Source organism: Macrosteles quadrilineatus, unplaced genomic scaffold (genome assembly GCF_028750875.1).
Source record: "Macrosteles quadrilineatus isolate MER2022 unplaced genomic scaffold, UCM_ALF_1.0 Scaffold_8__2_contigs__length_117827958, whole genome shotgun sequence".
NCBI lineage: Eukaryota > Metazoa > Arthropoda > Insecta > Hemiptera > Cicadellidae > Macrosteles > Macrosteles quadrilineatus.
Genome location: NW_026542601.1, coordinates 37,839,480 through 37,863,236, shown reverse-complemented (window position 1 = coordinate 37,863,236; position 23,757 = coordinate 37,839,480). Strand labels below are relative to the sequence as shown.

The following is a 23,757-nucleotide window of genomic DNA, read 5'->3' as shown; positions in this document are numbered from 1 at the left end:
CATTTCAATTTTAATCTCTGCCTAAGTTTAAGTGGTATACAAATATCCAACTGTGAACACAATATTGGTGAAAACCACTCTAGTATACCGTACCTAAGAAATTTGAAATAATGACTTTTTTCTTACATAACACTTTATAGAAAAGGTTCTTCATAAAGGTGAGATGGTATTACCGGTAATTATCTATCAACAGTTTTTTTTTGCAATACACAACCAATAGTGGATGGATAGAACCAACATAGATACCGCAAATAGTGATACCTGGGTATTGATGTGTTTTAAGATGGAATGGATGAATTATTGATAGATTCACTCTGCCATATCCCATAAGTGTCACGCATGTGGCTGGAATTTGCAGAGCTCTGCTCAGCAAATTCCTCGCTGGACCAATTAACTGCGCAACTACAGTTTGTCTAACGCCCCAAGTGATTGTTAGGAAGCAGCACCTTACAGCGAACAAACTGACGTCACACGGCATAGCCGCAACGTTGATTAGCTGATGCCTCTCCACAGCTAACCTGGGTACGAACGGAGAGAAATCTGCTAAAGCTGGTCTAAATTATAAATTCATTTTGGTCGGTCGCCTAAATTTCTACATCCCCTTTCCTCCTTTTTCTTAAATGGAATAAAAAATGATAATCTTTAACTTAGCATTGTAAAGCTATACCGCGGATTCCAATTCACAATTGTTATTTTTCTCTTAAGCTAGAATCTATATATATATAAAAGGCAAACCAGACGTGATTGAGCCATGCGAACGAGCTCACTTATGCAGTTAAACGGGGGAAAGCCCGCGGGTACAGCTAGTTGTATTTATAAATTTGTTAATAAGTCTAAATTGAATCCTCTGTGAACGGTACAGCAAGTCAAAAGTTAAGTTCTTTAATTATAATATATTATTTGTTCCAAAGTTTGTAGTTTTGTTCGGCACCTTGTCACACAACTATCCACCACTGTGACGTAGTTTTGCGCCGCCTGCACTGCAGCATGGCCTGTTTTTCTAGTGGGGCCTTGTTTTACCTTACATCCCAGTCCCAGTTTTTAGTTTGCAACGCTGATCAAACAACTGTGTGATCAGTTCTGATTAAACTCTTTGATGAAATAGTATTTCCACACCTTAATTATAACCTGTTGTGTACTTTCTTCACTTTAAATTCAAGGCTCAGTGATTCAAAAACCTTGCAAAGGTTTCACATATTTATTAAAATATAAACTCATATAGAATTACAAAACTAACATTACCGTCTAAAGTATATTTACAAAATATCTATGTACATTGTATAAAGCATTTCAGCTTCTCAACTTTTTTGTAAATTACAAAAAAAGTTCCTACCGGGTATCGATAATAAATAAATACTTTTGAAATGACACTAAACATCAGGAAGTGCTTTTTTGCCGTCTCTTGTATCTTTGCCCAAATCAAATTTTTCTTTAGTGGGTGACTGTTTTCCATTCTGAAGCCTCTGTTTTTCTTTCTTTGGGTCGTTCCACGGCTGCACCTCTCCGGAGCCCCACCATACAAACACACAGTTTGAGAAGAACAGAACTGCGAACATGATCCAAAAGACGACTCGCCATTCTCGCAATGATCTCTGAAAAAGTTTCAAAATAAATGACAAAATGCCAGCTTTGTCACTAATATGCATTAATAATGTGAGCTAATCATCGTAACAGAGTGTCTTGTGATACTTTCTTGCGCATTTCTTATTTTAGAGGTGACTAGCTGTGTACCCGTTCTACGCACGGGGATCTTATAATATTCAGTTGAAACCTTCTTATATAACGAACAGCAGTTGGTTTGCATATTTTAAGATATGCTGGCCAAACTATTATACATAGCTTCATTTTATGTTGTTTTTTGTTGTTCCGGATCGGTATGACAATCAATAAAAGGTTAAATTACCTCTGTGTCTGCCGGTCGATCCTATAACGGTAGGCTTACTTTTATTTTTACTATCTGATCTCGTTTGCATGGCTCAATCACGTCCTGGTTGAAGTTCGTTCGCTACGCTCACTCACCTGTATGTTGGAGCTCGTTCGCTGCGCTCACTTTCCTTCAGGTTAGCTCGTTCGCTACGCTCACTTGCCTTCAGGTTAGCTCGTTCGCTACGCTCACTCGCCTCCAGGTTGCAAATTAGCTGTTGTCATAAATGTAAAAGAAATAATAGTGCTAGTGCTGCACCCTGTTGGTAATCCTTGTAACTTTAATGCTATTGAACATCACAGAACAGAACCAACTTGTTTAATTGAAACAGCTGTTAAGATTCAATAATTTCATTTCTCATAAGGTTAACATGGGCTTCCAGAAATTCCACGTCAAAAATCGACAAAAACTTGATTTTCAAGGGTTTACTGTTAAATATCTAACTGTCTCATATTCGATGAAATACGTCTAAAACCATCTCATATATGTATAGTATTTGGAAAATAAGTTTCAGGCGGGACAGTGCTATAGTTATTGAGGAGTAGTTGTAATAAAGTGCGTATTTTAGCGTTACCAAGAGAATGACAGATAGACAGACAGACAGACAGACAGACAGACAGACAGAAATTGAGATAAGGTTTGATTCGGTTTCTCTGACCTATGAAATGTAAAAATAACCAAAAAGTTCATTATTCTAAGCAATGTACAGACAAAACTCTAATTTTATTTATATAGATGAACACAATTTGTTTGTGATGTTCTACTGGTTTATCTCATCGATTTTTTTTTCGAATAAAGGCTGTTATTCAGCAATAACCTTACTTCGTACAAATAGAAGGGTAGGTTAGCATTGAATATAATTTTGTCATCACCTATAAGTGGAAAGTTTTGATTGACAATTTTATTTTAATTCTTCAACTGAACAATTTTGGAAATATATTACACTCTACTAAATTGTTGGGTCTTACAAATGAGAGTCTGAACAGTTTTTCATCCTTTAGATAGGGAATGATTTACTCATACTTAACTCTAGTAGTTTCCGCCCTGACAAGTAATAATGACGATGTCAATTACAATACTGTATTGATTAAAGACTGAAAAAGTTGATTGATATCCTACATTCGTTTTTGGTACACTCTCTTAGGTGACATGAACTTACAAGTTTTTTTTAAAGTTAATTTATGATGAGTGCTTAAAAAAGATAAGTAAGACTACATGAATGCTCCATGAGCAAAGAAAAGTTTACCAAGAAAAGAAAATCTCTGACTAAAATCACAAATTTTGTACGTACATTTGGCGTCAAAACTCCGATAAGGTATGGTGTTGCCATCCCAGACACGGACGACAAGCCGTTGACCAAAGCCATAATAGAACCAGCGTAGTTGGGACTCAGGTCCAATGAGTTGACTCGTAAACTGGCGTAACAGAATCCCATCAGACCCATACCGATGGTAAAGAGAACAGTGACAAGGAACTTGTCACAACCTGCGTACGACGCCAGGACTACACCCAGGCCTGGGCCTACGGCACCTGCAAAATCAGCGATACCAGAGTCAGTACAAAATACCACCATTCAGTAGCCATAGCCTTGGTACCAGTTTTAGCCAGGGGTGCCCAGAGGGGGGGTACTGTGGCGCGTTTGCGCCACAGGAATTTTTGGGGGGGACTATTTTTGAGGGGATTTTGGGGGGGATATTTTTTTGCTAGCTGTCATAATGAATGTATAATTTTGTATAAGCAGTCCGAAAAAATGTTTCTAAGTAGCTCACTATCAACACCAACAACATTTTGCCGTTCGTAATTAAGATTGCTTCTAAGAATGGTAAATATACGCACTTTGTCATACAATCCTTAACAGTGTCGAATTTTACTTGCTACATATGTTTTGGTGGTTCTTTAACTCCAACATCGTCAGGATTTACAAAAGATCCCCTTCTGGAGGTGTCGTCAGAATACATTACAAACATTTAACACAACACACGAAACGATTACAGATAGGCCTATATCAATTCACGCGTGTACATTGCCGTCGGCAGGACTGGAAGTAAACTGAATCTCAGGTTCATGTTCGACGGACCGACGTGGTCTCTGGATTGTCGTCTGCGTTTTCAATAGCTGATATTGGACTATTGTAGTGACTGAGAAGAGTGTTGAAAATATAATGGATTCATAATTAATTGAGTGTTTTCACTCAAAAATTTTGTGCTGTCTCCAGTTTTATGTATATTTCAAACTCCTCAAAGTATTTAATAAATTTCCTTTCGTGCAGTACTGTAGAATTTCGAGACCATCATTTTATATCCAGCAAATAAATTGGTTATTATTTTCAATAATTTTGAATGGGAAACTCAATTATGAATCCCATTATATTTTCAATAACACTCTCCTCCGTCACTACAATTAGTCCAATATCACCTTTTGATAACACAGACGACAATCCAGTGACCACATCTTTCTGTCATAACCAGATTCAGTTTACTTCCAGTCCTGCCCGCGGCAATATACACGTGTGAATTGATAGGCCTATCTGATCGCTGTGTGTTTTGTGTACAAACGGATTGTCTGACAAGATGCCTTTCTACCATTATTATTCATAAAAGACAATCCTGGGGCTATCAACATGTATTATAAGATTACTTCGTCACCAAAACCTTTTGTACTGGTGGCAATTAAGGTATTGTGGGTATTTTGCCCGGCGATTTTTGTAGAAGGTAGCCTGGGAGTGGCGAGCAACAAGTCAGTTTTATTTCAAGACTCTGTCTATAATTTTGAAACAAGATACTTTTTCCAAAATATTATTAATGCACTCAAATGCGGATTGAATTCTTAAGCCCTGTAAAAATTAACGCCACCTAATAAATTGTACAGTTACAGTACACTGTGTTGGAGTAGAGTAGGCCTAATTCACCGAGTATATTGTTGAATGTTTTGAAGACGTTGTCTACAACAAACGTTGTCAGACGTTGGCTGACAACACAAATTCGGAATTGTAAATTGAAAAACTTCTAATTCAACCATAAGTTAGATATAATGATGTATTGTTAAATGACGTTTCCTATTAAACATTTAATTTTGCTTATCAGCAAGTTTGTTTTTTGTACCTCCAAGTTTACTAAATACTTGAAATGCTCGTTCTATGAGGTAAAGGGGAAATTGTCAGATAAATTGGTGGGGGAGGGTAGGTTTAAATAGACGACAGCATAAATTGGGGGGGGGGGGATTGCGCCTCTGGGTTTGGGGGGGATGGGCACCTCTGGTTTTAGCTATTCTTTACAGTAGGCTTTCTTTTAAGTTATTCCGTGTGTCATGATGCTCTTTGAATCTGAATACCTATATTCTATTCTCAAAATGTGGCAGTGACAGATGCTACTGGTTTAACCATTTCCTGAAAAAAAGCTTTCTTGGCTGTAAATCTAAAATCGGTTGGAGAGCATCTTGGAAACATTTAAAATAAGTAATGCTATCCAAAATAGATCATTTTTGCACTTTTTCAGCATAATTCAGCTGAAATAGTCATGTTTATCAGATATATAAGTCAAGTTACTGTTCTTTTAACACGTTCGCTACCACAATTATATGGAATTTACGTTCGCATAGACCAGCGACGCAATTGTGCGTCGACTCGTTTCTCACAATAGACCACCGACGCATATTTGCGTCAGCTGGTCACATTGAAATAGACTAACGACGCACAGTTGCGTCGGTGTTCAATGTTAATAATCAGCGTATTACTTAATACTTAGCAACGGTCTATTTGAAAGCCCTGATTTTATCGTATCGGTCTAGAGGGATATCTGCCGCAAATGTGCGTCGCTTGGTCTGTGGATATGACGATTGGTTACGTCACACAACAGTTGGCAACATTGTTGTTTACATTGTGTATTCCCCGACATCACAGAACAGATGTAAACGTTATAACCTTTGCAGTTTTGGCTAGTGTTTAGTGGAGTTTCTTTATTTGTGTGTGTAAAAGCTTGAAACAACCAAATTTACAACGACGCTTACGTGCGTCGCCTAGTCTATTGAAACGAAAATGTAATCTTTTTAACTGGATTTCATTAAATAGACTGACCGACGCATATATGCGGCGTTTTATAATTTGCTCAAAACGATAAATAAAAACAATATTTATTGCTTACTAATTCACTTAAGGTTAATATGAAGTCAATTAGTCCATTTAAACAATATTTCTCTTTAGGTCTGTCGGCAATGTTATTCCTATATCACTTGGTCTGTAAGCAACGTCATGATCATTCCTTTTGGTCTGTAGGAGTGACCGGACCGACGCAAATGTGCGTCGCTCGTTAGCGAACGTGTTAATCATTGCTTTAGCTTGTGAACACTGAGATACCTATACTAGATCATATTTGCATCCCAATTAAATTTAAGGTAACATTATTACCAATGACCGAATCCGATTCCCACTAATTTTGTAAGATCACAGTTGTAGTGATTTATTTTATATACTAGTAAAATAACTTATAGACAAAGAGGAGACATCAGCATACTCAAACCTTAGCGGACATAAACATTCCTCTTATACTATAATCTTCAGAGGAGGAGCGAGCTACCCTAGTGGAAGTCATCAATAGAAATCAATAGAAAAAATCTATTGATATCACTAGATGCTTAGTGATATCAATAGATGTTCATGGATATCATTACAAGTAAATACAAACAAATAGACATCACTGAAAACTTAGTCAATACATATCACTAGACATCTATAAACATAAAATATATCAATATAGATCATTAGAGCAAACAAATTGTTCATTGATATCAATAGAGAATATTTTTTGAATATGTTAGATGTAAATATAAATCAATAGACATCAATACGGATAAATAAAATGCAAAATATCCCTAAAAAGTACCACATATGAACATTATGGATTATACAAAATACCAATGTAAACTTTGTGAAATAAACAGTAATAAAAGTGTTATTTTTTGAAAAAAGGAAAAACTCTGGTTCTAGGTCATAGGCGTTAGCTGAGGTACCTAAAACTCAATATAGGTAATTTAAAAATATATAATTTTAAAATTGTTGCAAAACAGTTACAACTTGTATTAAAACTTATTTTTTAAACTGCCAAAAACTGATTGCTAAACATTAAAATTGTTGTAAAACAGTTACAACTTGTATTAAAAATTATTTTTTAAACTGCCAAAAACTGATTGCTAAACATTAAAATTGTTGTAAAACAGTTTACAACTTGTATTAAAACTGATTTTCTTAAACTTCAAAAAAGTCGTTGTAAAACAATTTTAAAATTGTTGTAAAACAGTTACAGCTCGTATTGAAACTTATTTTTTTCAACTCCAAAAAACTTATTGTTAAACAATTTTAAAATTGTTTCAATCTTATATCAAAATTGTTGTAATATGAAGTTTAAATCCAAATGTTTAAAAATTGTTATACAACAATTATTTTAATACAGCTTTCGACAACTTTAAACAATTTTTTTGCTTATTGGGTTATCGTTAGGGATAAAAATGCCTTACAAATTCATTATTGAATTCCTTATTTCTAGAAATCAATAAAAATAAATTGTATTGACACTATTCATATCACCCAAGTAGCAAGAAAACAGTTTGAACTGGTAATAAAACAGTTTTGAAACATGTTAAAGCATATAGGTAGGCCTACATGCTTGAAATGACACAAATGCCATTGAAAATCTTTTTCAAGTTAAATTATGAGGCCTAACACAGCTTCTCGCATTCAAAATGGCAATCATTACTCAATCCAACATGAAGTGCTCATGGTGTAATGGCTAGGACGACCGGCTTCCATGCTGGAGTCCCCGGTTCAAATCTCGGGATCCCACTGAACTTTTTGCCAAGAATTTTTTTACTTTTTAATTTTTATTTTATTTTTAGTGCATAGTTGATATTATTTAATGTTTTGAAACAAATTAAAAATGGTTTTTTAACAAGCTACAAATTATTTTCAAAAAAGCTAATGACTCGGATCCTATTTACTTGTATTGATATGTATTGATGTGTATTGATGTGTATTGGCCCAAATACACATACGTATCAATACGTATCAATATACAATTTTTGTATTGATATATATTGATCTCTTCCACTAGGGTAGTGGTTAGAGAGCGGGACTTCAGTCCCTGATGGATTTTATTTAAGTGATAAATAAAATTCCCTAGGTCTAGCCTGAAGTAATTAATGTGAAAAACAATTGTACCTAGCGTCTTATGACAAATAAAATCATCTACAGATGATCCCTAACCATATTTTATAATCAATCCTAATCCAGTGGTTTTTATTCCATGAATATCAACTATAAAGAATTAAAATGAACGATAATCCAAATCCCACTCACCGACAGTGGCAAGTACTTTTCTCATTGGTGTTATCGTGATAATTTCTCTTGCTAGCAACCAGTCTGCCAATGCTCCAATGGCGATGGAGCAAATCCACATGGTAAGATAGGGAATGGCAGATACCAACCCATTCTGTAAAAAAGTACAATTTGAGGTTTGTCACTTTACTAACAAAATTGATAAACAGATGGACCCTTCACTTCCATTATCGAAACTTAATTCCCATGACTTTCAGATCTGTCGTTGCTCAAAATGATCCCCGCGCCTCGAGCACACTCATATTATTCCATCTTTTTGATTGTTTCTTTGTTCAGATGTTCACTATTCAGTTGAGCTAGTAAGCCTAATTGAACCTCTAAACAGTTGGTAGACTATTTCCAGAGTGGTAATTACATTACAGAATATTATGAATTTGAATGATACGGAATAAGTAACCGGGTGGCAGGGCGGCTTTAGAGGATAGTCCAGGCAGGCCCAGGCCTACCCAAAATTTTGGTAGTTATTTCAAAATTATCTTATTACTTACACCTACTGATATAATTACTTATTTATTTACCGTATTTACTTGATTACCTTGATTACTAAGATGTCCTCAAAATAGTGTATTTCGTACCTAGGGCCGAAAATGAGGTTTTGCCGACACAAAATAGTTTTTAAGTTAGAGACGGAGTCGAGAAAATAAAACGATCGAGAGCTGCAAAACCCAATCAGCCCTTGGCACAAACTCTATTTTTCACCACACTATACAAAATTGGGAAAATCTATACAATAAGCACACTAACAGTCAACACAACTGCAACTTATCTGCAAGTGATAGAAAAATCAAACATTGTTGTAAAGGAGTGTGATAATTAATTCCAAGCGGATTGCAAGCGTCTTTAGATTAGGTTAATAGTATTACGATGCTGAAACCCTAGGGTGCATAAGGCTATAGGGGCATATGAGTGAACGGTGAGCTTTGAATGAATGAGATGAATGAGCTTTGTCATTGACTAAGATCAACTGGTTTCATAGCCAGGACTGTTTATTAAAAGCTCAATGATTAAGGTCAGCTGAATGCAGTTTCAAACCATCAAAACTTTCTCTCTAAAGTAGGAGATCCTCACTATTTTAAGCCTTAATTAGGATAAATTTGAATTCCTACGCATTTTCTAAAGCCTAGATTTTTCCGTGTAGAACCTATTGATACTACTATAAATCCCTAGAATTACAAAAATATTTTATGTGAAAGCTTCCATATAGCTTGTATTTTACCTGTGCAATGTTGAAGTGCATGACGTCGTTCATGTACTTGGGAAGGTCTGTGATCATAGTGTAGAGCCCCCAGTCATGCCCACACTCTCCTATGATGAGTGCCCAGACAGGAGCTGAGGTCAGAAGAGTCTTCCAAGGTGTTCCTCCTAGGTCCTGTAGATGAACAACAAAGAATGAGTCGCAGAGAACAGAAAATCAACTTGGTTGGACTTTGGAGGATTCAGCATACCCCTGACTGAACTGAGCTGGCAAAGCTTGGAACATTCTGTACAGTATTATTTTGATGTTTAGTATGTTGAGGGGTTTGGTATATTTACATAAATAATCTGTAGGAGTTTCTTTTCTTTAAGGGGGGGGGGGGGTCTCACAAATTTGGTCTGCACTCGGTTTTAATTTTTTTGATGGGAGCAACTGATTTTCCTTGATGGCAAAACTTTCTCAAGGAGATAGATGGCCTGAACGGCGAGCAATATTGGAATTCCTATCACACAGGGCACAGGGTCTTCCTCCACTAAGAGCGTTGTCCTACATAATGGTGAGGGAGTCATTGCCCTAGATACCAATACTAGCGCTAGACACACTTAAATGTACCATTGAATGTTTCCTCTGTATCTTACTTCTCTGTGCTTTAGTCTATTCAATCGTACCTACATAGGTTTAAGTAAATAATTTATTAATTGTAAAGAGCATATAGTTTTTTAAAATTTCATACAGTTCAAAATTTAACATCTAGTTGATGTGATCCAGCATAAGAAAGGGTTTTGTAAATCCACTCTCATGACAAAGTATTTAAATTTTAAATCGGCCTTGTAGGACAAAAATTGAACTGATTGATTTCTCACCTTATCCCTCTTAGTACAGCCAATAGTCTCTTCCAAGTACGCCCGTTCCTCTTCCGTGATGAAAGGATGGGACGCTGGATCGTTGTAGCAGACGAGACACCAGATTACAAACCAAACCACACCTACCAACCCGAACACGTAGAATACACTGGCCCAGCTGGCTGTATATTGTATGATGATCCCTCCTAGACTCGTGGCGATGATCATTCCCAGCTGTACACCTGTGGGCAAGAGAGGAACTTATCAACTTATGGAGGATTAGGGAACATTGTATGGATTTTTATGGTTCTTAAGTAGCCAGTTTTGTTTAGATAGGGGATTACCCTAAAATATGTTGATTTATTTAGGACTGGTCACTTGAGTTCTTAGAGTGTCTGCAATTGTAAGAATCTAGTTTTTTTACTCATTGATTTCAATATTTGAATTTTAATTAACTAACATTTCGGCTATGAAGAACTTTTGTGGCTCCGTTTTTGATTGTTTGTTTTTGAAAAATGACCCTGTCAGTAGATTTAAACTCCTTTTTGAGACATGCCTGTACTCGGCAGGGTACAATTAAAGATCAGATTTTTATAGTGTGTCCTCCAATCAGGTACACAATATCCTCGTTTTCGAATTACTCTGTTAACGCTGACTAATTGTGTTCCCGCAGAGTAAATGTTTGTGAATGATGAACGGATGCACAATCCAATATTTTTATAGGTACAACAAACACAATACAAAAACAAAAAAAACATCTGTAACCTTCCTTTTATCGCCAAACTCCAAGATCCTTGTAGTAAATGACTACATATTGTAGTGAAGTAACTAAAGTTATCTAAGCAAAGGTACACAACGGAATACAGTGTACCCAAGATTCTAAGCTACCTTAGTTAATTTTAAAAACTTTTTCAAGAGATTTCTCTATACAGTATGTTTTTTCTCTATTAGATTCATTGTTTATTCCACCTAAATTCAAGCCTTTTCTTTAACATTAACTTATTCAGTCTATTATGATACAATACCAAAGGATATTGAACAAGGTAACTGTATATTTTATTATTTAAATCTTCAATATCCAGTAGTAGGAAATGAGCTCTCTGACTGTTATCACACACCCAATTGTATCAGAATATAGCTAAATAAATGATTATTTTATACAACTAACTGGTAGAAACAATTTGTTTCAACACTGTGTTATTCATTCAAAGTCTTACCTGCAAAGCATAAACTGGACAATTTGCTTTTCTCCAATGGTGGAGCCCATTGAGCCAGCAGTGTGCTCAGAGCTGGGAATGTTGTGCCCTGAAACAGTTAAGCAATACAAATTAGGAGACTATTTACAGCATACAAAATATATGACAAACATAAAATCATATTAGAGTTTCAAGGCCAACTCTACATAGTAGTTTTTCTGTCCTGGATGTAGAATGGAGATACAATTACTATTTAGGCTATTACTTGGTAGTTTAGAGACTTAGTAAGAATTTTGATGACGAAATAAAAAGATTTATTAATAAACATGCTCGTTCATTTTCAAGATGAGCTCGATCGCATGGCTCCAATCACGTCTTGGTTGAAGTTCGTTCGCTACGCTCTCTCACCTTTAGGTTGAAGTTCGTTCGCTACGCTCTCTCACCTTTGGGTTGAAGTTCGTTCGATACGCTCTCTCACCTTTAGGTTGGAGCTCGTTCGCTGCGCTCAATTGCCTTCAGGTTAGCTTGTTCGCTACGCTAACTCACTTCCAGGTTGAAGTTCCATTGCTACGCTCACTCACCTTTTGGTTGCAAATTAGCTGTTGTCATAAATAAAAAAAAAACAATAGTGCTGCACCCTGTTGGTAAAACCTATTAACTTTTTAATGCTTTTGAACATCACAGAATCAAATTCTTTAGTTGAACCAGCTGTAAAGATTCTTTAATTCCATTTAAATAGAGTACTCATAAGGTTAACATGGGAAACTCCAGAGCCACTGGGGCGGAGCCCTTTTGACAGATCTGCACCAAACTTCACACAAACCACCCTTGAATAATGCTTAATAATGCCTGAAAGTTTCATTACAAACTGTCGAGCGGTTTCGGAGTCCATAAAGGACAAACAAACAAACATACATACAAACAAACATACACTGGATTTTATAGATAAAAAAAAACATAGGGATTTTAAATTTTCAGTTTTATTTATTTCTTCTGTAACTATTAGAGCCACGAGCAGCTTTGTGACGGCAGATACGCTCAACCACAAGCTGATCATAAAAAACCTAACTGCATGAACGTACGTTGGTTGAGCTGTTATACGAGCAACAAAATCGCCGTGACAGGTACCGAGGGTGCCCGAAGGCTGCCGAATGCTGAATATGCCTGACTTTGCGGATCAGGTCTACAGTCTGCTACAGTATTCACTTTTCAAGATGGATGCAGTGCAAATTGGCTGTGTCGGTTTCCAATATTTGTTGAAAACATATCTTGATGTCAAAAAGTAAGGAGAGGCGTAGGGGCACACCCTGTATTAAGTAGCCGCGGTTGTCTACATCAGGGATTTTTCACACCAAATTCGCACTAAATAGACATTACGAAGATAAGTTTTACCAGTACCGCAGGATGTCCGTTTCTTCTTTCGATGAGCTGCTTGACCTGGTTTTTGAGGAAATTCAAAAGACCGACACTAATATGAAGCGGTGGTGGGGGTGAGGTAGCAGATCTGCTGCGCTAAAGCTGCCTTATAACAACTGCAAAACTGGCGTCATTGCCGTGGTGTGTTTTGCTACCAGTTTACCGTCCAGACGAGTAATTTACGCTCAAGCTGACTTTACAGGGTCCGACACGACTGATTAAAGGATCGTATAACTTGCACACAGAGAAGTCCATGCTATTAGGGTTGACACCCGACGTAAAAGCTGCGGCAACAAATAAGTTGCCCGTATAACATGGCCCTTAGACTTTACAATAACACTTTATAATGTAGTACATTTTTTTTATCCCTTCAAAATGGTTTGGAACAAAGTTGCAAAATGTTATGTTTTGGGGGTCAAAAATGACAAAACCTATTGTTAGCCCCTGGGGACAGCAAAACGAAAAAGTAAAACAATCCCAGGTCTTACCATGAGACTTTTGGTTATAGTTTATTCCCTAAAAGGTTAATTGGCTATAAAATGACAAACACGATTTTTACTAGAAAACACAACATTTATAAACGTACGTAATTTTCCTGAAGGAATCTCAGTGTTAATTTCACACCCACTTAAACTCAATTCACAGGTTTGTTTTCTTCCCACAATGAAATTACAAATCACCTAAATACATCTACAATTTGCAATTTGTATTACTCTAATAACAGGAAGTAAATATGCAAATTTGGTTCAGTGTTTGTTCAAGAATTTCCCATTATTTTTCAAAAGAAAGGCAAGGTCTTGTTTTTTGTTCATCCATTCACGGGCCTCAGACCCATCCAAGCAAATTCCAAAGTTGAATTTGAAAGACTATCTCTATAAAATGTTTTGAAATATACGATAATTTGGTTAAATAGGTATACTTTAGCCTCACACATTATTAAAAATTATCATTCTGTTCAACCCCTACAGAGTTAAAGCCTTATTATAATCATACAAAACTCATACAAGTATTAAACAAAATTATTGTATATATACAAGAATACAGTAGAGTGAAAATTTAAAAACGTACGTTTTCATGTCCCTGGCCTTTTACTTCGTAGATACTGGATTTGTAGTTTATTATTATGTGTTTTAATATTTTTTGGGACGGGGGCAACATGCTACACACATTTATTCGGTTTAAAATAGGGTCTAGGTATTTTTTTCGTATTTTTAAAGTATCGAAATTCACGACCATGACGTGTCCCTAGGGTACATTTTCCAACTTTCACGCTGTTTTTAGACTAATTATTCATGCCGAAATATATAAAGCCATATTTTTATGTCATCAATGGTTATTAAACTTACAAAAAAGGAGCATATTATAATTTTATTGTCATTACAAACTGACTACCATGACATAATAAGTCTGTCCCTCGATTTGGCGCCACGACCATTTGGGAAAATTTGTCAACTTTGGAGCACGACAGTGGCAAGACTGGCGTCGATGGAGTCAGTTGGTTTTAGAGACTAGTTCGGGGTGTACGTCAAGATTGTAGTGCCGGTCGTTTCGAGTTGAAAGGAGGAATTACAAGATTAATAAAGGAAAGATTGTGTTTTTTGTAATTTTGGTGTGTCCATGACCGTACGTAGTCATTCAATGAAGTAGACATGGTGTTAATTTTTGTTTATAAGATATTTCAATTGCTAGATTAACCTAGAAGTCCACTTTGTATCCTCAAACATGAGGTGCAGGGCTACCGCCAGAACAGAGCCAAATAACACGTAATTTCACGACCAAAGTTTCACGACCATTGCGGGTTTTTTTCACGACCAATCCAGCCTTATGGATTATAGTGTGTTTGGTCGTGACAATAACTTTAATATAATTGTAAATTGAACGGTTTAGTTCAATTGAAACACACATTTTTATTATAACTAACAGGATAATTGAAGGATTGTTTAGAAAGATTTAGATTATTCCAGACAATTCACGACCATACCGCTTGTCCCTGACCATCACGTTTATGATTTCTATCATAAAAATTTCAAAAATTAAAATATCGTCATATTTCAATGTTTTATATACAAAAGAAGCACACCTCTATACAAACATAACGATTTTTCGTGTCTCAGGTAAGTTTTTTCGGAGTTATACAAACTTAAAAAGATTTTATTGGCTTTTTTCAGTTTTTTGAGTTTTTTTATTTTTTTCTAGAAAGACCAAATATACCAAAAGCTCAGTGACCTTTTTATTGTATAATAGTCATAAAAGTAAATTAGTTTATAGCAAAACATAGTTATAAAAATAATATTAACTATTTTTAATATTCATTTAAATGTCCGTTATGGTCGTGACAGGATTTTGTGTTTTTCCACTAAAGATGCTCTTTTAAAAAGAAATTACCAAAGATATTGCGTTACCATGGACATTTTATGAAACTTCAAATGTTAATGAAATCAAAAAAATAATAAAAGTTTTGTAAAAAGGTGAAAAAAATTTGCAAAGTGCTTTTCCTGAAAACGTACGTTTTTAAATTTTCACTCAGTAATAGGTTTATGTGAATACCGTATCACAAACACATTGTTTAAATTATTGACATGAGTATATTGTGTAAACTTATGTAAAACAAAGAACAAAAAACCTTAAATGCCATGCAATAGTATTGATAAACAATAGGTACTACTACTATTATTTAAGCATCAACAAAATCAAAGAACAAAGTTTATATTTGTTTCCTGTATCAGCAGGCAGTTATATTTCGAGAGGAGAGGCTGTCATGTTTTGTTTGACTTCAGTTACAAGGTTATTGGACTGTTAAAATTATCTTATCTTCTATTATTCAATTTTATTTGTTTGACACTCAACATTTTTATTAATTTGAGATAACTATTAGGTGGATTTAACAAAAGTGTGCATATTTTTTCATGAAGAAACCGTGAATTCTGAGCATGTTGATAGATTTATTTAGGAATTAAATTAGGAAATTATTTTTAAGAACTGTAAAGAAAAGAAAACTTTTTTGGAATCACTATGGTTTTACTAGAGGAAAGAAGAAATCAGCTTCCTTTATTGTAAAAAAAAATATGTAGGTACAATAAAGGCAAATTCAAAGGATATTGTCTTTTGGGTTTGAAATATTATTATTTACTGTAAACAATACTGGTATTTACAAAATATTATATTTTTCACACAATGCAGAAAATTTTAAATTTTGAATAAATGCATCAGTATGGGTATTGCACCTTTTGCACCTTTTGTACTACAAATTTTGCTGGATTAGCCAGGGTTTTTTTTTCAAAAAATTAATATTGATTAAATATGAAATTTGATGTTAACCTGTTCCAGTCAAATTAATAATATTCATTAGGCTATGTATTTATTTACTGACCAAAAGTGTCTATATTGTGTAAACACTTTTCAGAGAAATCATATGATTTCCCATGTTGATAATCATGAATCAATACCTTCCATGGCAACCACTAAACAGTATCCCATCTGTCTCTTGGACATTATCTGTTTGTTTACAAACAAGTGTTGTGTATTTCCTTTCAAATCATATTAAAATAGTCACATTTAAATAATGAGTGAGTTTATGAACAAATATGAAACTAAAAGCTCTGCATTGGATGAGGAGTTCGGCAATTTCATGGTGAAGGTAGAAGAAGTAAAAAGACTCATGGAGGGGTTAACCTCAAAAGACAAATCCATTGCAAAAGACACTCTAAATATGGTTGATAACTATTTAGGCAATCCCGATAAGCTTTTGGAAGAAATCAACGAAGATTCTTTACGGGTGAAAACCAACAAGACTGTAATCAATCAAAGAGCTTTTGATGAAATGACAACCGACCTGCAAACCCAAAGTCCCGAGGCATTTATGAAAAGTTGCGAAGAAGATGCAAAAAGAAGAGCAGAAGAAAGAAGACTCTCTAAAGAGTCATCAGACACTCTGAAGAAACAAGGAGAGAAAGCTTTCAAGTCCGGAGAGTTTGAAAAAGCGCTGTCATTCTACAACAAAGCAATTGATGAGTTCCGTCAAAGTGCTCATTTATATCTCTGTCGAGCGTTGACCTGTCTGAAGCTAAGATTGTTCAAGAAGACAATCGAAGATTGTGACTTGGTCATTCGATGTTTTGACGAAAAGAGTCTGAAAGCTCTTCTTTACAAGGCTAAAGCTCATAAAGCGCTCGGAGAAGAAGACATAGCTCGTGAGTGTGTACAGAAGGCAATTGAAAACCATCCAAAATCTGAGGAAGACATTGTTGAATATGTTGAAGGATAGAATAAACGTGAGTATAGAGCATCTGTGTTTTTTTCCTTAATGGTTTGGACTGCTTATTTAACAAATTTGTTGTTGTTTTCATAAGTAGAAGATGTCTATGTTCGCAAGAATTTATTGTATCCTTTATAAACTTATTGTTTCTATAGTTAAGAGTTCATATTAAAGTACAGTTCCATTTAGAGTACCCTATTATGAACACGCATTTTAACAATACCGTGGTTCCCTAGGAGGATAATTTAAACCCTTATTGTACTTTAAAATTTATGTTGATAAAAAATGTTGAGTCAATAAGGTAAATGAATAATCATGTTTACTTAAGGACAGTACCTATTTAAATTACTAACCATACAACTACATTTTTAAACATTTAAAAGCCTACATTCATCCCAAGCGTGTTTCCCCTGTACATACTTCTCTGTGATATAAAGAAAGATTAAAATAGTCCTTACCTCTCCGAGTCCCATGAGGAACCTCAACAAGATCAGCCCCCAAGCTCCCATAGATTCAGCAGTAATAGGAGTCAGCAGTGTGAAGATGGCCGTGCTGAAGATGCCTAGACCTAGAGTGTGCTTGCCACCAAACCTACAACATGCAGGATACATTTGGACCCAGTATTGTTAGGATTTCAACCTTTAAGGGATCACAACCTTTTCGAGATAGCGATTGAGGGGAACATACTTTTTTAAATCTTAAAATTCCTATTAATGTTATAAATAAACTTAATAGTTCATATCTGGAAAATTCACAATTTTTTAAATTTTAGAAAGAATAGGCCTACTTATAATATTGTAGTACCAGAAATAAAAACCATAAGGGTGTGGTGGAATTCTCTCCCTTTGTTCGCCCAAAAAACCTATAACCTCTAACCTCTTGTGCCAAATGGACTTATTTATAAAAAAGGCACTGCCTTTAGGGAATATTGACTTTTAATGGGGGATCACAACCCTTTGGATATAACAATCTAAAGAGATCATAATCTTTAGGAGATTGCAACTTTAATGAGATTGCAACTTTAATGAGATTGCAATATAATTTGCAATATCATTTAGGATATTGTAACCTTTAGATGATTACAATCTTAGGTGGGTTCCAATGTTTGAGGGACTTTAACTTTAAGCAACTTGTATCTAGTACCTGACTATTGGATTCAACTCACAGAAAGTGATACACTGTAGGTAGTTTACGGTGTAAAAACAATAATTGGGTAAAGAAGTATTTTCAATGATGGAAAAACAGTGGATTACGAGCTATTGTTAACATCATAACTGAATTGCTACCTTTAAATCACTTAACCTATTAAATCATCTTTACTTTACAACAGCAGGGGATTGCTCTCTGTAGAAAGGCAATTTTAGTATTTTCCTAACTTGAGGCAGCATGAAATCTGTGTTTTATTTGTCTTGCACATAGATCAGATCAAAGAGATCATTATTCACATACTTCAAGTAGACTTCACAATGTATTGTCAAATAAAGCCACAAAATGCGTTGAACCCAAATTGCTTGTACATTCTAAAGGAACCAAATTAAATTTCTGGGAATCACAACACAATGTTGACAAAGTTTATTTGGCCCCCTCCCCCTCTAAAAACAGAATAACAATCTTAGCTTATTGATAGGGAATTCCCTTCCACAGGTATTCATTACCTCATTTTGCAAGATAATAAGAGACATGTACAAACAACAACTGGACTGGACATATTATGTGTGTGATTGTTGATTATTTTATAGTAACTACGGTATTGTGCAAAGTGACATAGATCTAAATCTTCAGGAAAGATCACTGCTTATTTAACTTTATCTATTGTTTACATGAGGAAAAGTTTAAGGAAAGATGCTACACTATGGAAACTTTTAAGGCAGTGTGAAACAATTTCTTTGTCTCTTAATGCTATTGTAAAATCACAAATCTCTCAGATTTTGGATGAAAATATAAAGATTTTATTTTGCGGTTATAGATGAGAACACACAAATGCTAAAGGGATCATTAATAATAAAATAGTAGTAATAAAATAATAGCTACAGCTGCTGGTCTATATAGATGAGATACTTTAAATATACTACAGTAAGTATATCCAAAAGTCAATGGCTGTACTAGCATAAATTTAATGGTTGTAAGCAGTGCTCGATTGGCGGCGGACCGGTGATATCCGGTTCACCTCTCTTTTGAAAAGATAAAAATAATGGCATAAATATAAGTACATAAATAGGTACTAATCATATTAAGTAGTACTGGCACCTCATTTTTACTTTCTCCCCCTATACCATAGTATATGGAGAAAGTATTGTTTTCGTCAAAATTTTCGAGTTTGAGTTTTGAGTGGATATATTCGTTTTGGGTCCCCCTGGACCCAAAAAAGTGGTTTTCGAAGTGATGTCTGTGTGTGTGTGTGTGTGTGTGGGTGTGTGTGTGTGTGTGTGTCTGTGTGTCTGGATGTGTACAGAGCTAGAGACCACACCTGTGGTCCGATTTCGATGAAATTTGGTATGTAAGTTCTAATCCATGGTATCTCCAGGCGTTTTTTCATTTTTTTGAAATTTTGATTTTTAATGGGGATTTTCCCATAAAAACCCATAAAAAACCGGAAAAATCGGATTTTCTCAAAAATGGCCCGAACGATTTTGATAAAAATTTAGTATGTTGTAGCCCTTTAAATTCTGAATAAAATGGTACAAATCCCATATCTGTAAAAATTATGGTTCAAAAGTTATGGTCAAATATGTTATTTTCCCATAAAAACCCCATAAAATAACGAAAATAGGATTTTAGAAAAAACCCGGTCTTGATTTAACATAGTATGTTATAGTCCTTACAGTTTTGATAGTTTTTTTTTTAATTTTTTAGAAATTTTTAATTTTTATGGGGATTTTCCCATAAAACCCTATAAAATAAAGGAAAAATATGATTTTCCCAAAAATGGCCCGAACGATTTTGATCACAATTTATTATGTTATAGTCCTTTATATCCTGAACAAAATGGTACAAATCCCATTTCTGTAAAAATTACGGTTCGAAAGTTATTGTAAATTATGTCATTTTCCCTTAAAACCCCCATAAAATAACAGAAAAATCGGATTTTTCCAAAAATGGCTCGAATGATTCGTTGATTTTTATAAAAATGTTTCATGTTATAGTCCTTTAAATCCTGAACTAAATTGTACAAATCTCATTTGCGTATATTTACTCTCACCACTTACACATGATAAAGGTTGTTGACAAACTTATGGGAGAAAGTATGTGTCAGAATGCTGATACCGTTTATTTACAAATGAAGCACTGGTTGTAAGTAAGGTTTAGCAATGCTACCCCACGACCTTAGACATATCCTTATTTTTATCAATGAGTTATTGAACTATCTAACTCCTAAGGACACCCTGAAAATCCTCTACCTCTGAGCCAAGACTCCTCCAGGAACATGTGTGATGATGTAGCCGTAGTAGAAGGATGACAGGATCAATCCTTGCGTTTTTTCATCCCAATCGTAGGTGCCCTGGAACATGAAAGTCATAGTTTTGGGTACAAATATGTTAAAATATTTGATATTTCTACCATAAACTTTTCAGGGGTGTTTTAAAGAGTCCAAATACAATAACTTATAATTTAAAACGATCAACGAGTCGTATAATATGAAAATATTTTAGAATTGCAAATAATGCCCAAAGAACAGTTGATACTTTGCTGTGTGTGCTTTATTAATGATATTGTTTTATACATTTGAATGAAATAAGTTTGGGAATAAAATCCAAACTTTTGCAATCACTATGAGTTAGTGAATATTGCAATGTAAATTTGATAAACTCTATTTATATAAGTAGAGACTTTATCATTAGTAAACAAAAGTTTAAACACTGGTTACACTGTTGGAACAAGTCAGTAAACAAGATTTCGATTTATTTTTGGACTAGAAATACACTTTCAGCGAGATAAATTTAGATTATTGGTCATTTACCAACAAGTTGTTACTATCATCATTATTAGTTTCCCAGTTTTTGTTTTGTTTTGATAAATACGGTGGTTTGAGTTCTGAATGTGTATTGACTAATAAAAATTACTCATTCCCAAAAACACAGCAGCTACTGTAGATAGTAGTCAGTCTTCTAGGTAATTATTTTTTTAATATTATACACTTTTTCCATAATTATTTTTATATTCAGGAACAATACAAATGAAACAAACTAAAACGTGTTTATCTTTAATTTCTAAGATTTGTGGCCAAAAGGTCCCAGATCTTTTCCAAGTAAAGATAAATGTTGGAAGATTCAACAGAGAAGCGACAAACACTCACCTCCACCATGACCCCTCGGACCGTGCTGTTCCCTTGGTCAACGGCTGGACACTCCTCCTCATTGACATACGTTGAGTCCGGAGGTCTGTGAGTGACCATCGCAGTGATGGCTATGGAGAGACAAGCCCTCATGATGTAGGCATTGGCCATCCCGAGCAATCCCATAATGCCCAGTACATACCTCTGGGGGATACATGCTGCAACAGAGGATTCAGTCAGAACTGAAGAACTTATGAGATTTGTTTGAGGTTCTTTAGATCAGTTCGGTAGCGCCACGGACTACACACCACAGCGTCGTGGGTTTGGATCCTGGTAACTAACACATTTCTCCCTTGTACTGGCTTAAATGAAAGATTAAAACAGACCGTCAACATACTTAAAAATAAAAATAATTAAAAATTATTATACATATATATTTTTCCCCTTTAAAAGCTAAATGAATAGCCTAGTGGTCAACCAAGGGAGTAACATGTTTAACATAATGGTACCTAATATTTTTAGTTTGGAAATTTGGGGTTTTCAGGGTGGCGGGTGCAAAAAAATTACAAAACACTTGTTATGTTACCCACAGTGTTACCCACTTGTTACCCACATTGGCGGTTCTAGGGCCTTATTATGGGGGGGGGGGGCTAACGGGGGTGAACCACACCAGGGAGGAGGGTCAGGGGCCCCTCCCTCAGAAAATTTTCAATTTTTGTAAAGCCGTTTTGTGACTTCAACATCTAGAACTGTGTCCAAAAACCGGTGTTAAATTTATGACAAAATGTATGTTAAGATTTATATTTCCTCGGTCAAATGGGAAGGCCCCTATAGCTCCCCCTTGGAACCCCTGCTGATCTCCCAGCTATGTCAGTGAACATAGCTAAGTATTACATTATTTGAAGACAAATCCACTTTGTCTATAATACACTTGATTTGATATATGGATAAGTTTTGATTCAGGTCAGTTTCATAAGTTTATAGTGTAATGTACCTACTGTTTTTTAAAACAAACAAACATAAGCCTCCTTCACGATAAGGGGCATACAATTGTATTTGTTAAGGGTTGTAATTTGTTTATTTTTAATTTTTGTGTGACTTAACATTTTTTGGTGAAATATTGGTAAATTTAATCAATTTCCCTTCAAACTGTGGATCTGATGGTCAAGATGAGTCTGGTAGTTAGTAGATTAATTAATTGAAGTTATTAACAGTATGTGCTATTTTTATAAAATAGATTTTATGTAACTTTGTACTTTTTGGATTGCTGTTGTCACTTATACTGTAGCCATAAAAAATACAAAACATCCTAATAGGAGCAACCTGAAACATTAATTTTATACATTCTTTAGTAAAATTGAAAAAAAAAACACAACTGTCCCTTTGAGTTATCTAAACTAAATCAACATATTTTACCACTCACGAAATCTAGCCAGATTTATATAAAAACTTGAATTCCCTTCAGAAACCAGTTGTAAAACAAGATCAACACTTACTCCTATTTCTACAATATCTGCAGCGGTTTTCGCAGCGGTGGCAGAGACTTTTGACGTGTCTGGCGACATATTTGGTAACTTTGAGCACTGGTTTGAACGTCAGCAAATAGTACATAACTGACACGACATCCGTGCCGTTCTGTTATCAATGGATGATAAGAAGTGGAAAGGTAACGAAGATACTGTTTACAGTTGAGGTTATGTTTGTTTTCGTTTGACGTTCCATCTGTGATGTGACTTGTGTCTTATTATACAGGGTGTTCAAAAATCCTATCTAACTGTAGTAACTGAACGAACCCGCAATATATTATTGTTATTTTCTAGTTCGTATTTTTGTTCAAACTTCTGTGAATAGTGTGAATAATATGCAAGTTTGAATAAGGAAAAAGTTAATATAAAATATATGTAAACCGTTCTATTTCGTTTCGTTTGTCTATCTGTGTGAATGTGTGTTTTTTCGAAAACATTCATAACTCCGTCATTGTTTGAGCTACAGTGTGAAGTACTCATTCAGTAAAATTGTTGACTTATACTGACCGCTATCTTTGTGCAAAATGTGAATAAAAACTCTTAAACCACTTTAAAATTGTGGCTACTTAAAATATTTTATGTCAAATTACACAAAAAAAGTTATCAAGAAACATAAATTTAGCAAGTTTTATGGAGATTTTTTGCGATATCTTACTCAGTTTAGTTTGGACAAGGAATTACTGAGAAATTTATATCTTTCTTGATATAACTAAAAATGTTAAATTAGTTTTAACATCGTTTGATA

The 23,757-nt window shown here is 34.9% G+C and overlaps 2 protein-coding genes across 5 annotated transcripts in view; one reads left to right on the top strand and one right to left on the bottom strand.

Annotated features, from left to right (window-relative positions):
* Nucleotides 1-1,184: 1,184 nt before the first annotated feature.
* LOC129000009 (putative inorganic phosphate cotransporter) overlaps nucleotides 1,185-23,757 on the bottom strand; it is a 40,532-nt gene continuing 17,959 nt past the window's right edge. For 3 of the 4 annotated variants that reach the window (XM_054426852.1, XM_054426853.1, XM_054426851.1), the window contains 9 exons: nucleotides 21,508-21,704; nucleotides 20,612-20,712; nucleotides 17,672-17,804; nucleotides 11,564-11,651; nucleotides 10,368-10,588; nucleotides 9,526-9,678; nucleotides 8,271-8,403; nucleotides 3,216-3,454; nucleotides 1,185-1,592 (listed from right to left, as the gene is read on the bottom strand). In XM_054426852.1, the coding sequence (XP_054282827.1) occupies nucleotides 1,371-1,592; nucleotides 3,216-3,454; nucleotides 8,271-8,403; nucleotides 9,526-9,678; nucleotides 10,368-10,588; nucleotides 11,564-11,651; nucleotides 17,672-17,804; nucleotides 20,612-20,712; nucleotides 21,508-21,704 (1,487 nt within the window). In that variant the 3' untranslated portion in view covers nucleotides 1,185-1,370. Of the gene's footprint in view, nucleotides 1,593-3,215; nucleotides 3,455-8,270; nucleotides 8,404-9,525; nucleotides 9,679-10,367; nucleotides 10,589-11,563; nucleotides 11,652-17,671; nucleotides 17,805-20,611; nucleotides 20,713-21,507; nucleotides 21,705-22,982; nucleotides 23,117-23,757 lie in introns of those variants that run through there. The other variant, XM_054426850.1, reaches the window with a different exon arrangement.
* On the top strand, nucleotides 16,448-17,467 carry LOC129000010 (tetratricopeptide repeat protein 12-like). Its single transcript, XM_054426854.1, has one exon. The coding sequence runs from the start codon at nucleotides 16,521-16,523 to the stop codon at nucleotides 17,220-17,222; it is 702 nt and encodes a 233-aa protein (XP_054282829.1). The 5' UTR covers nucleotides 16,448-16,520; the 3' UTR covers nucleotides 17,223-17,467.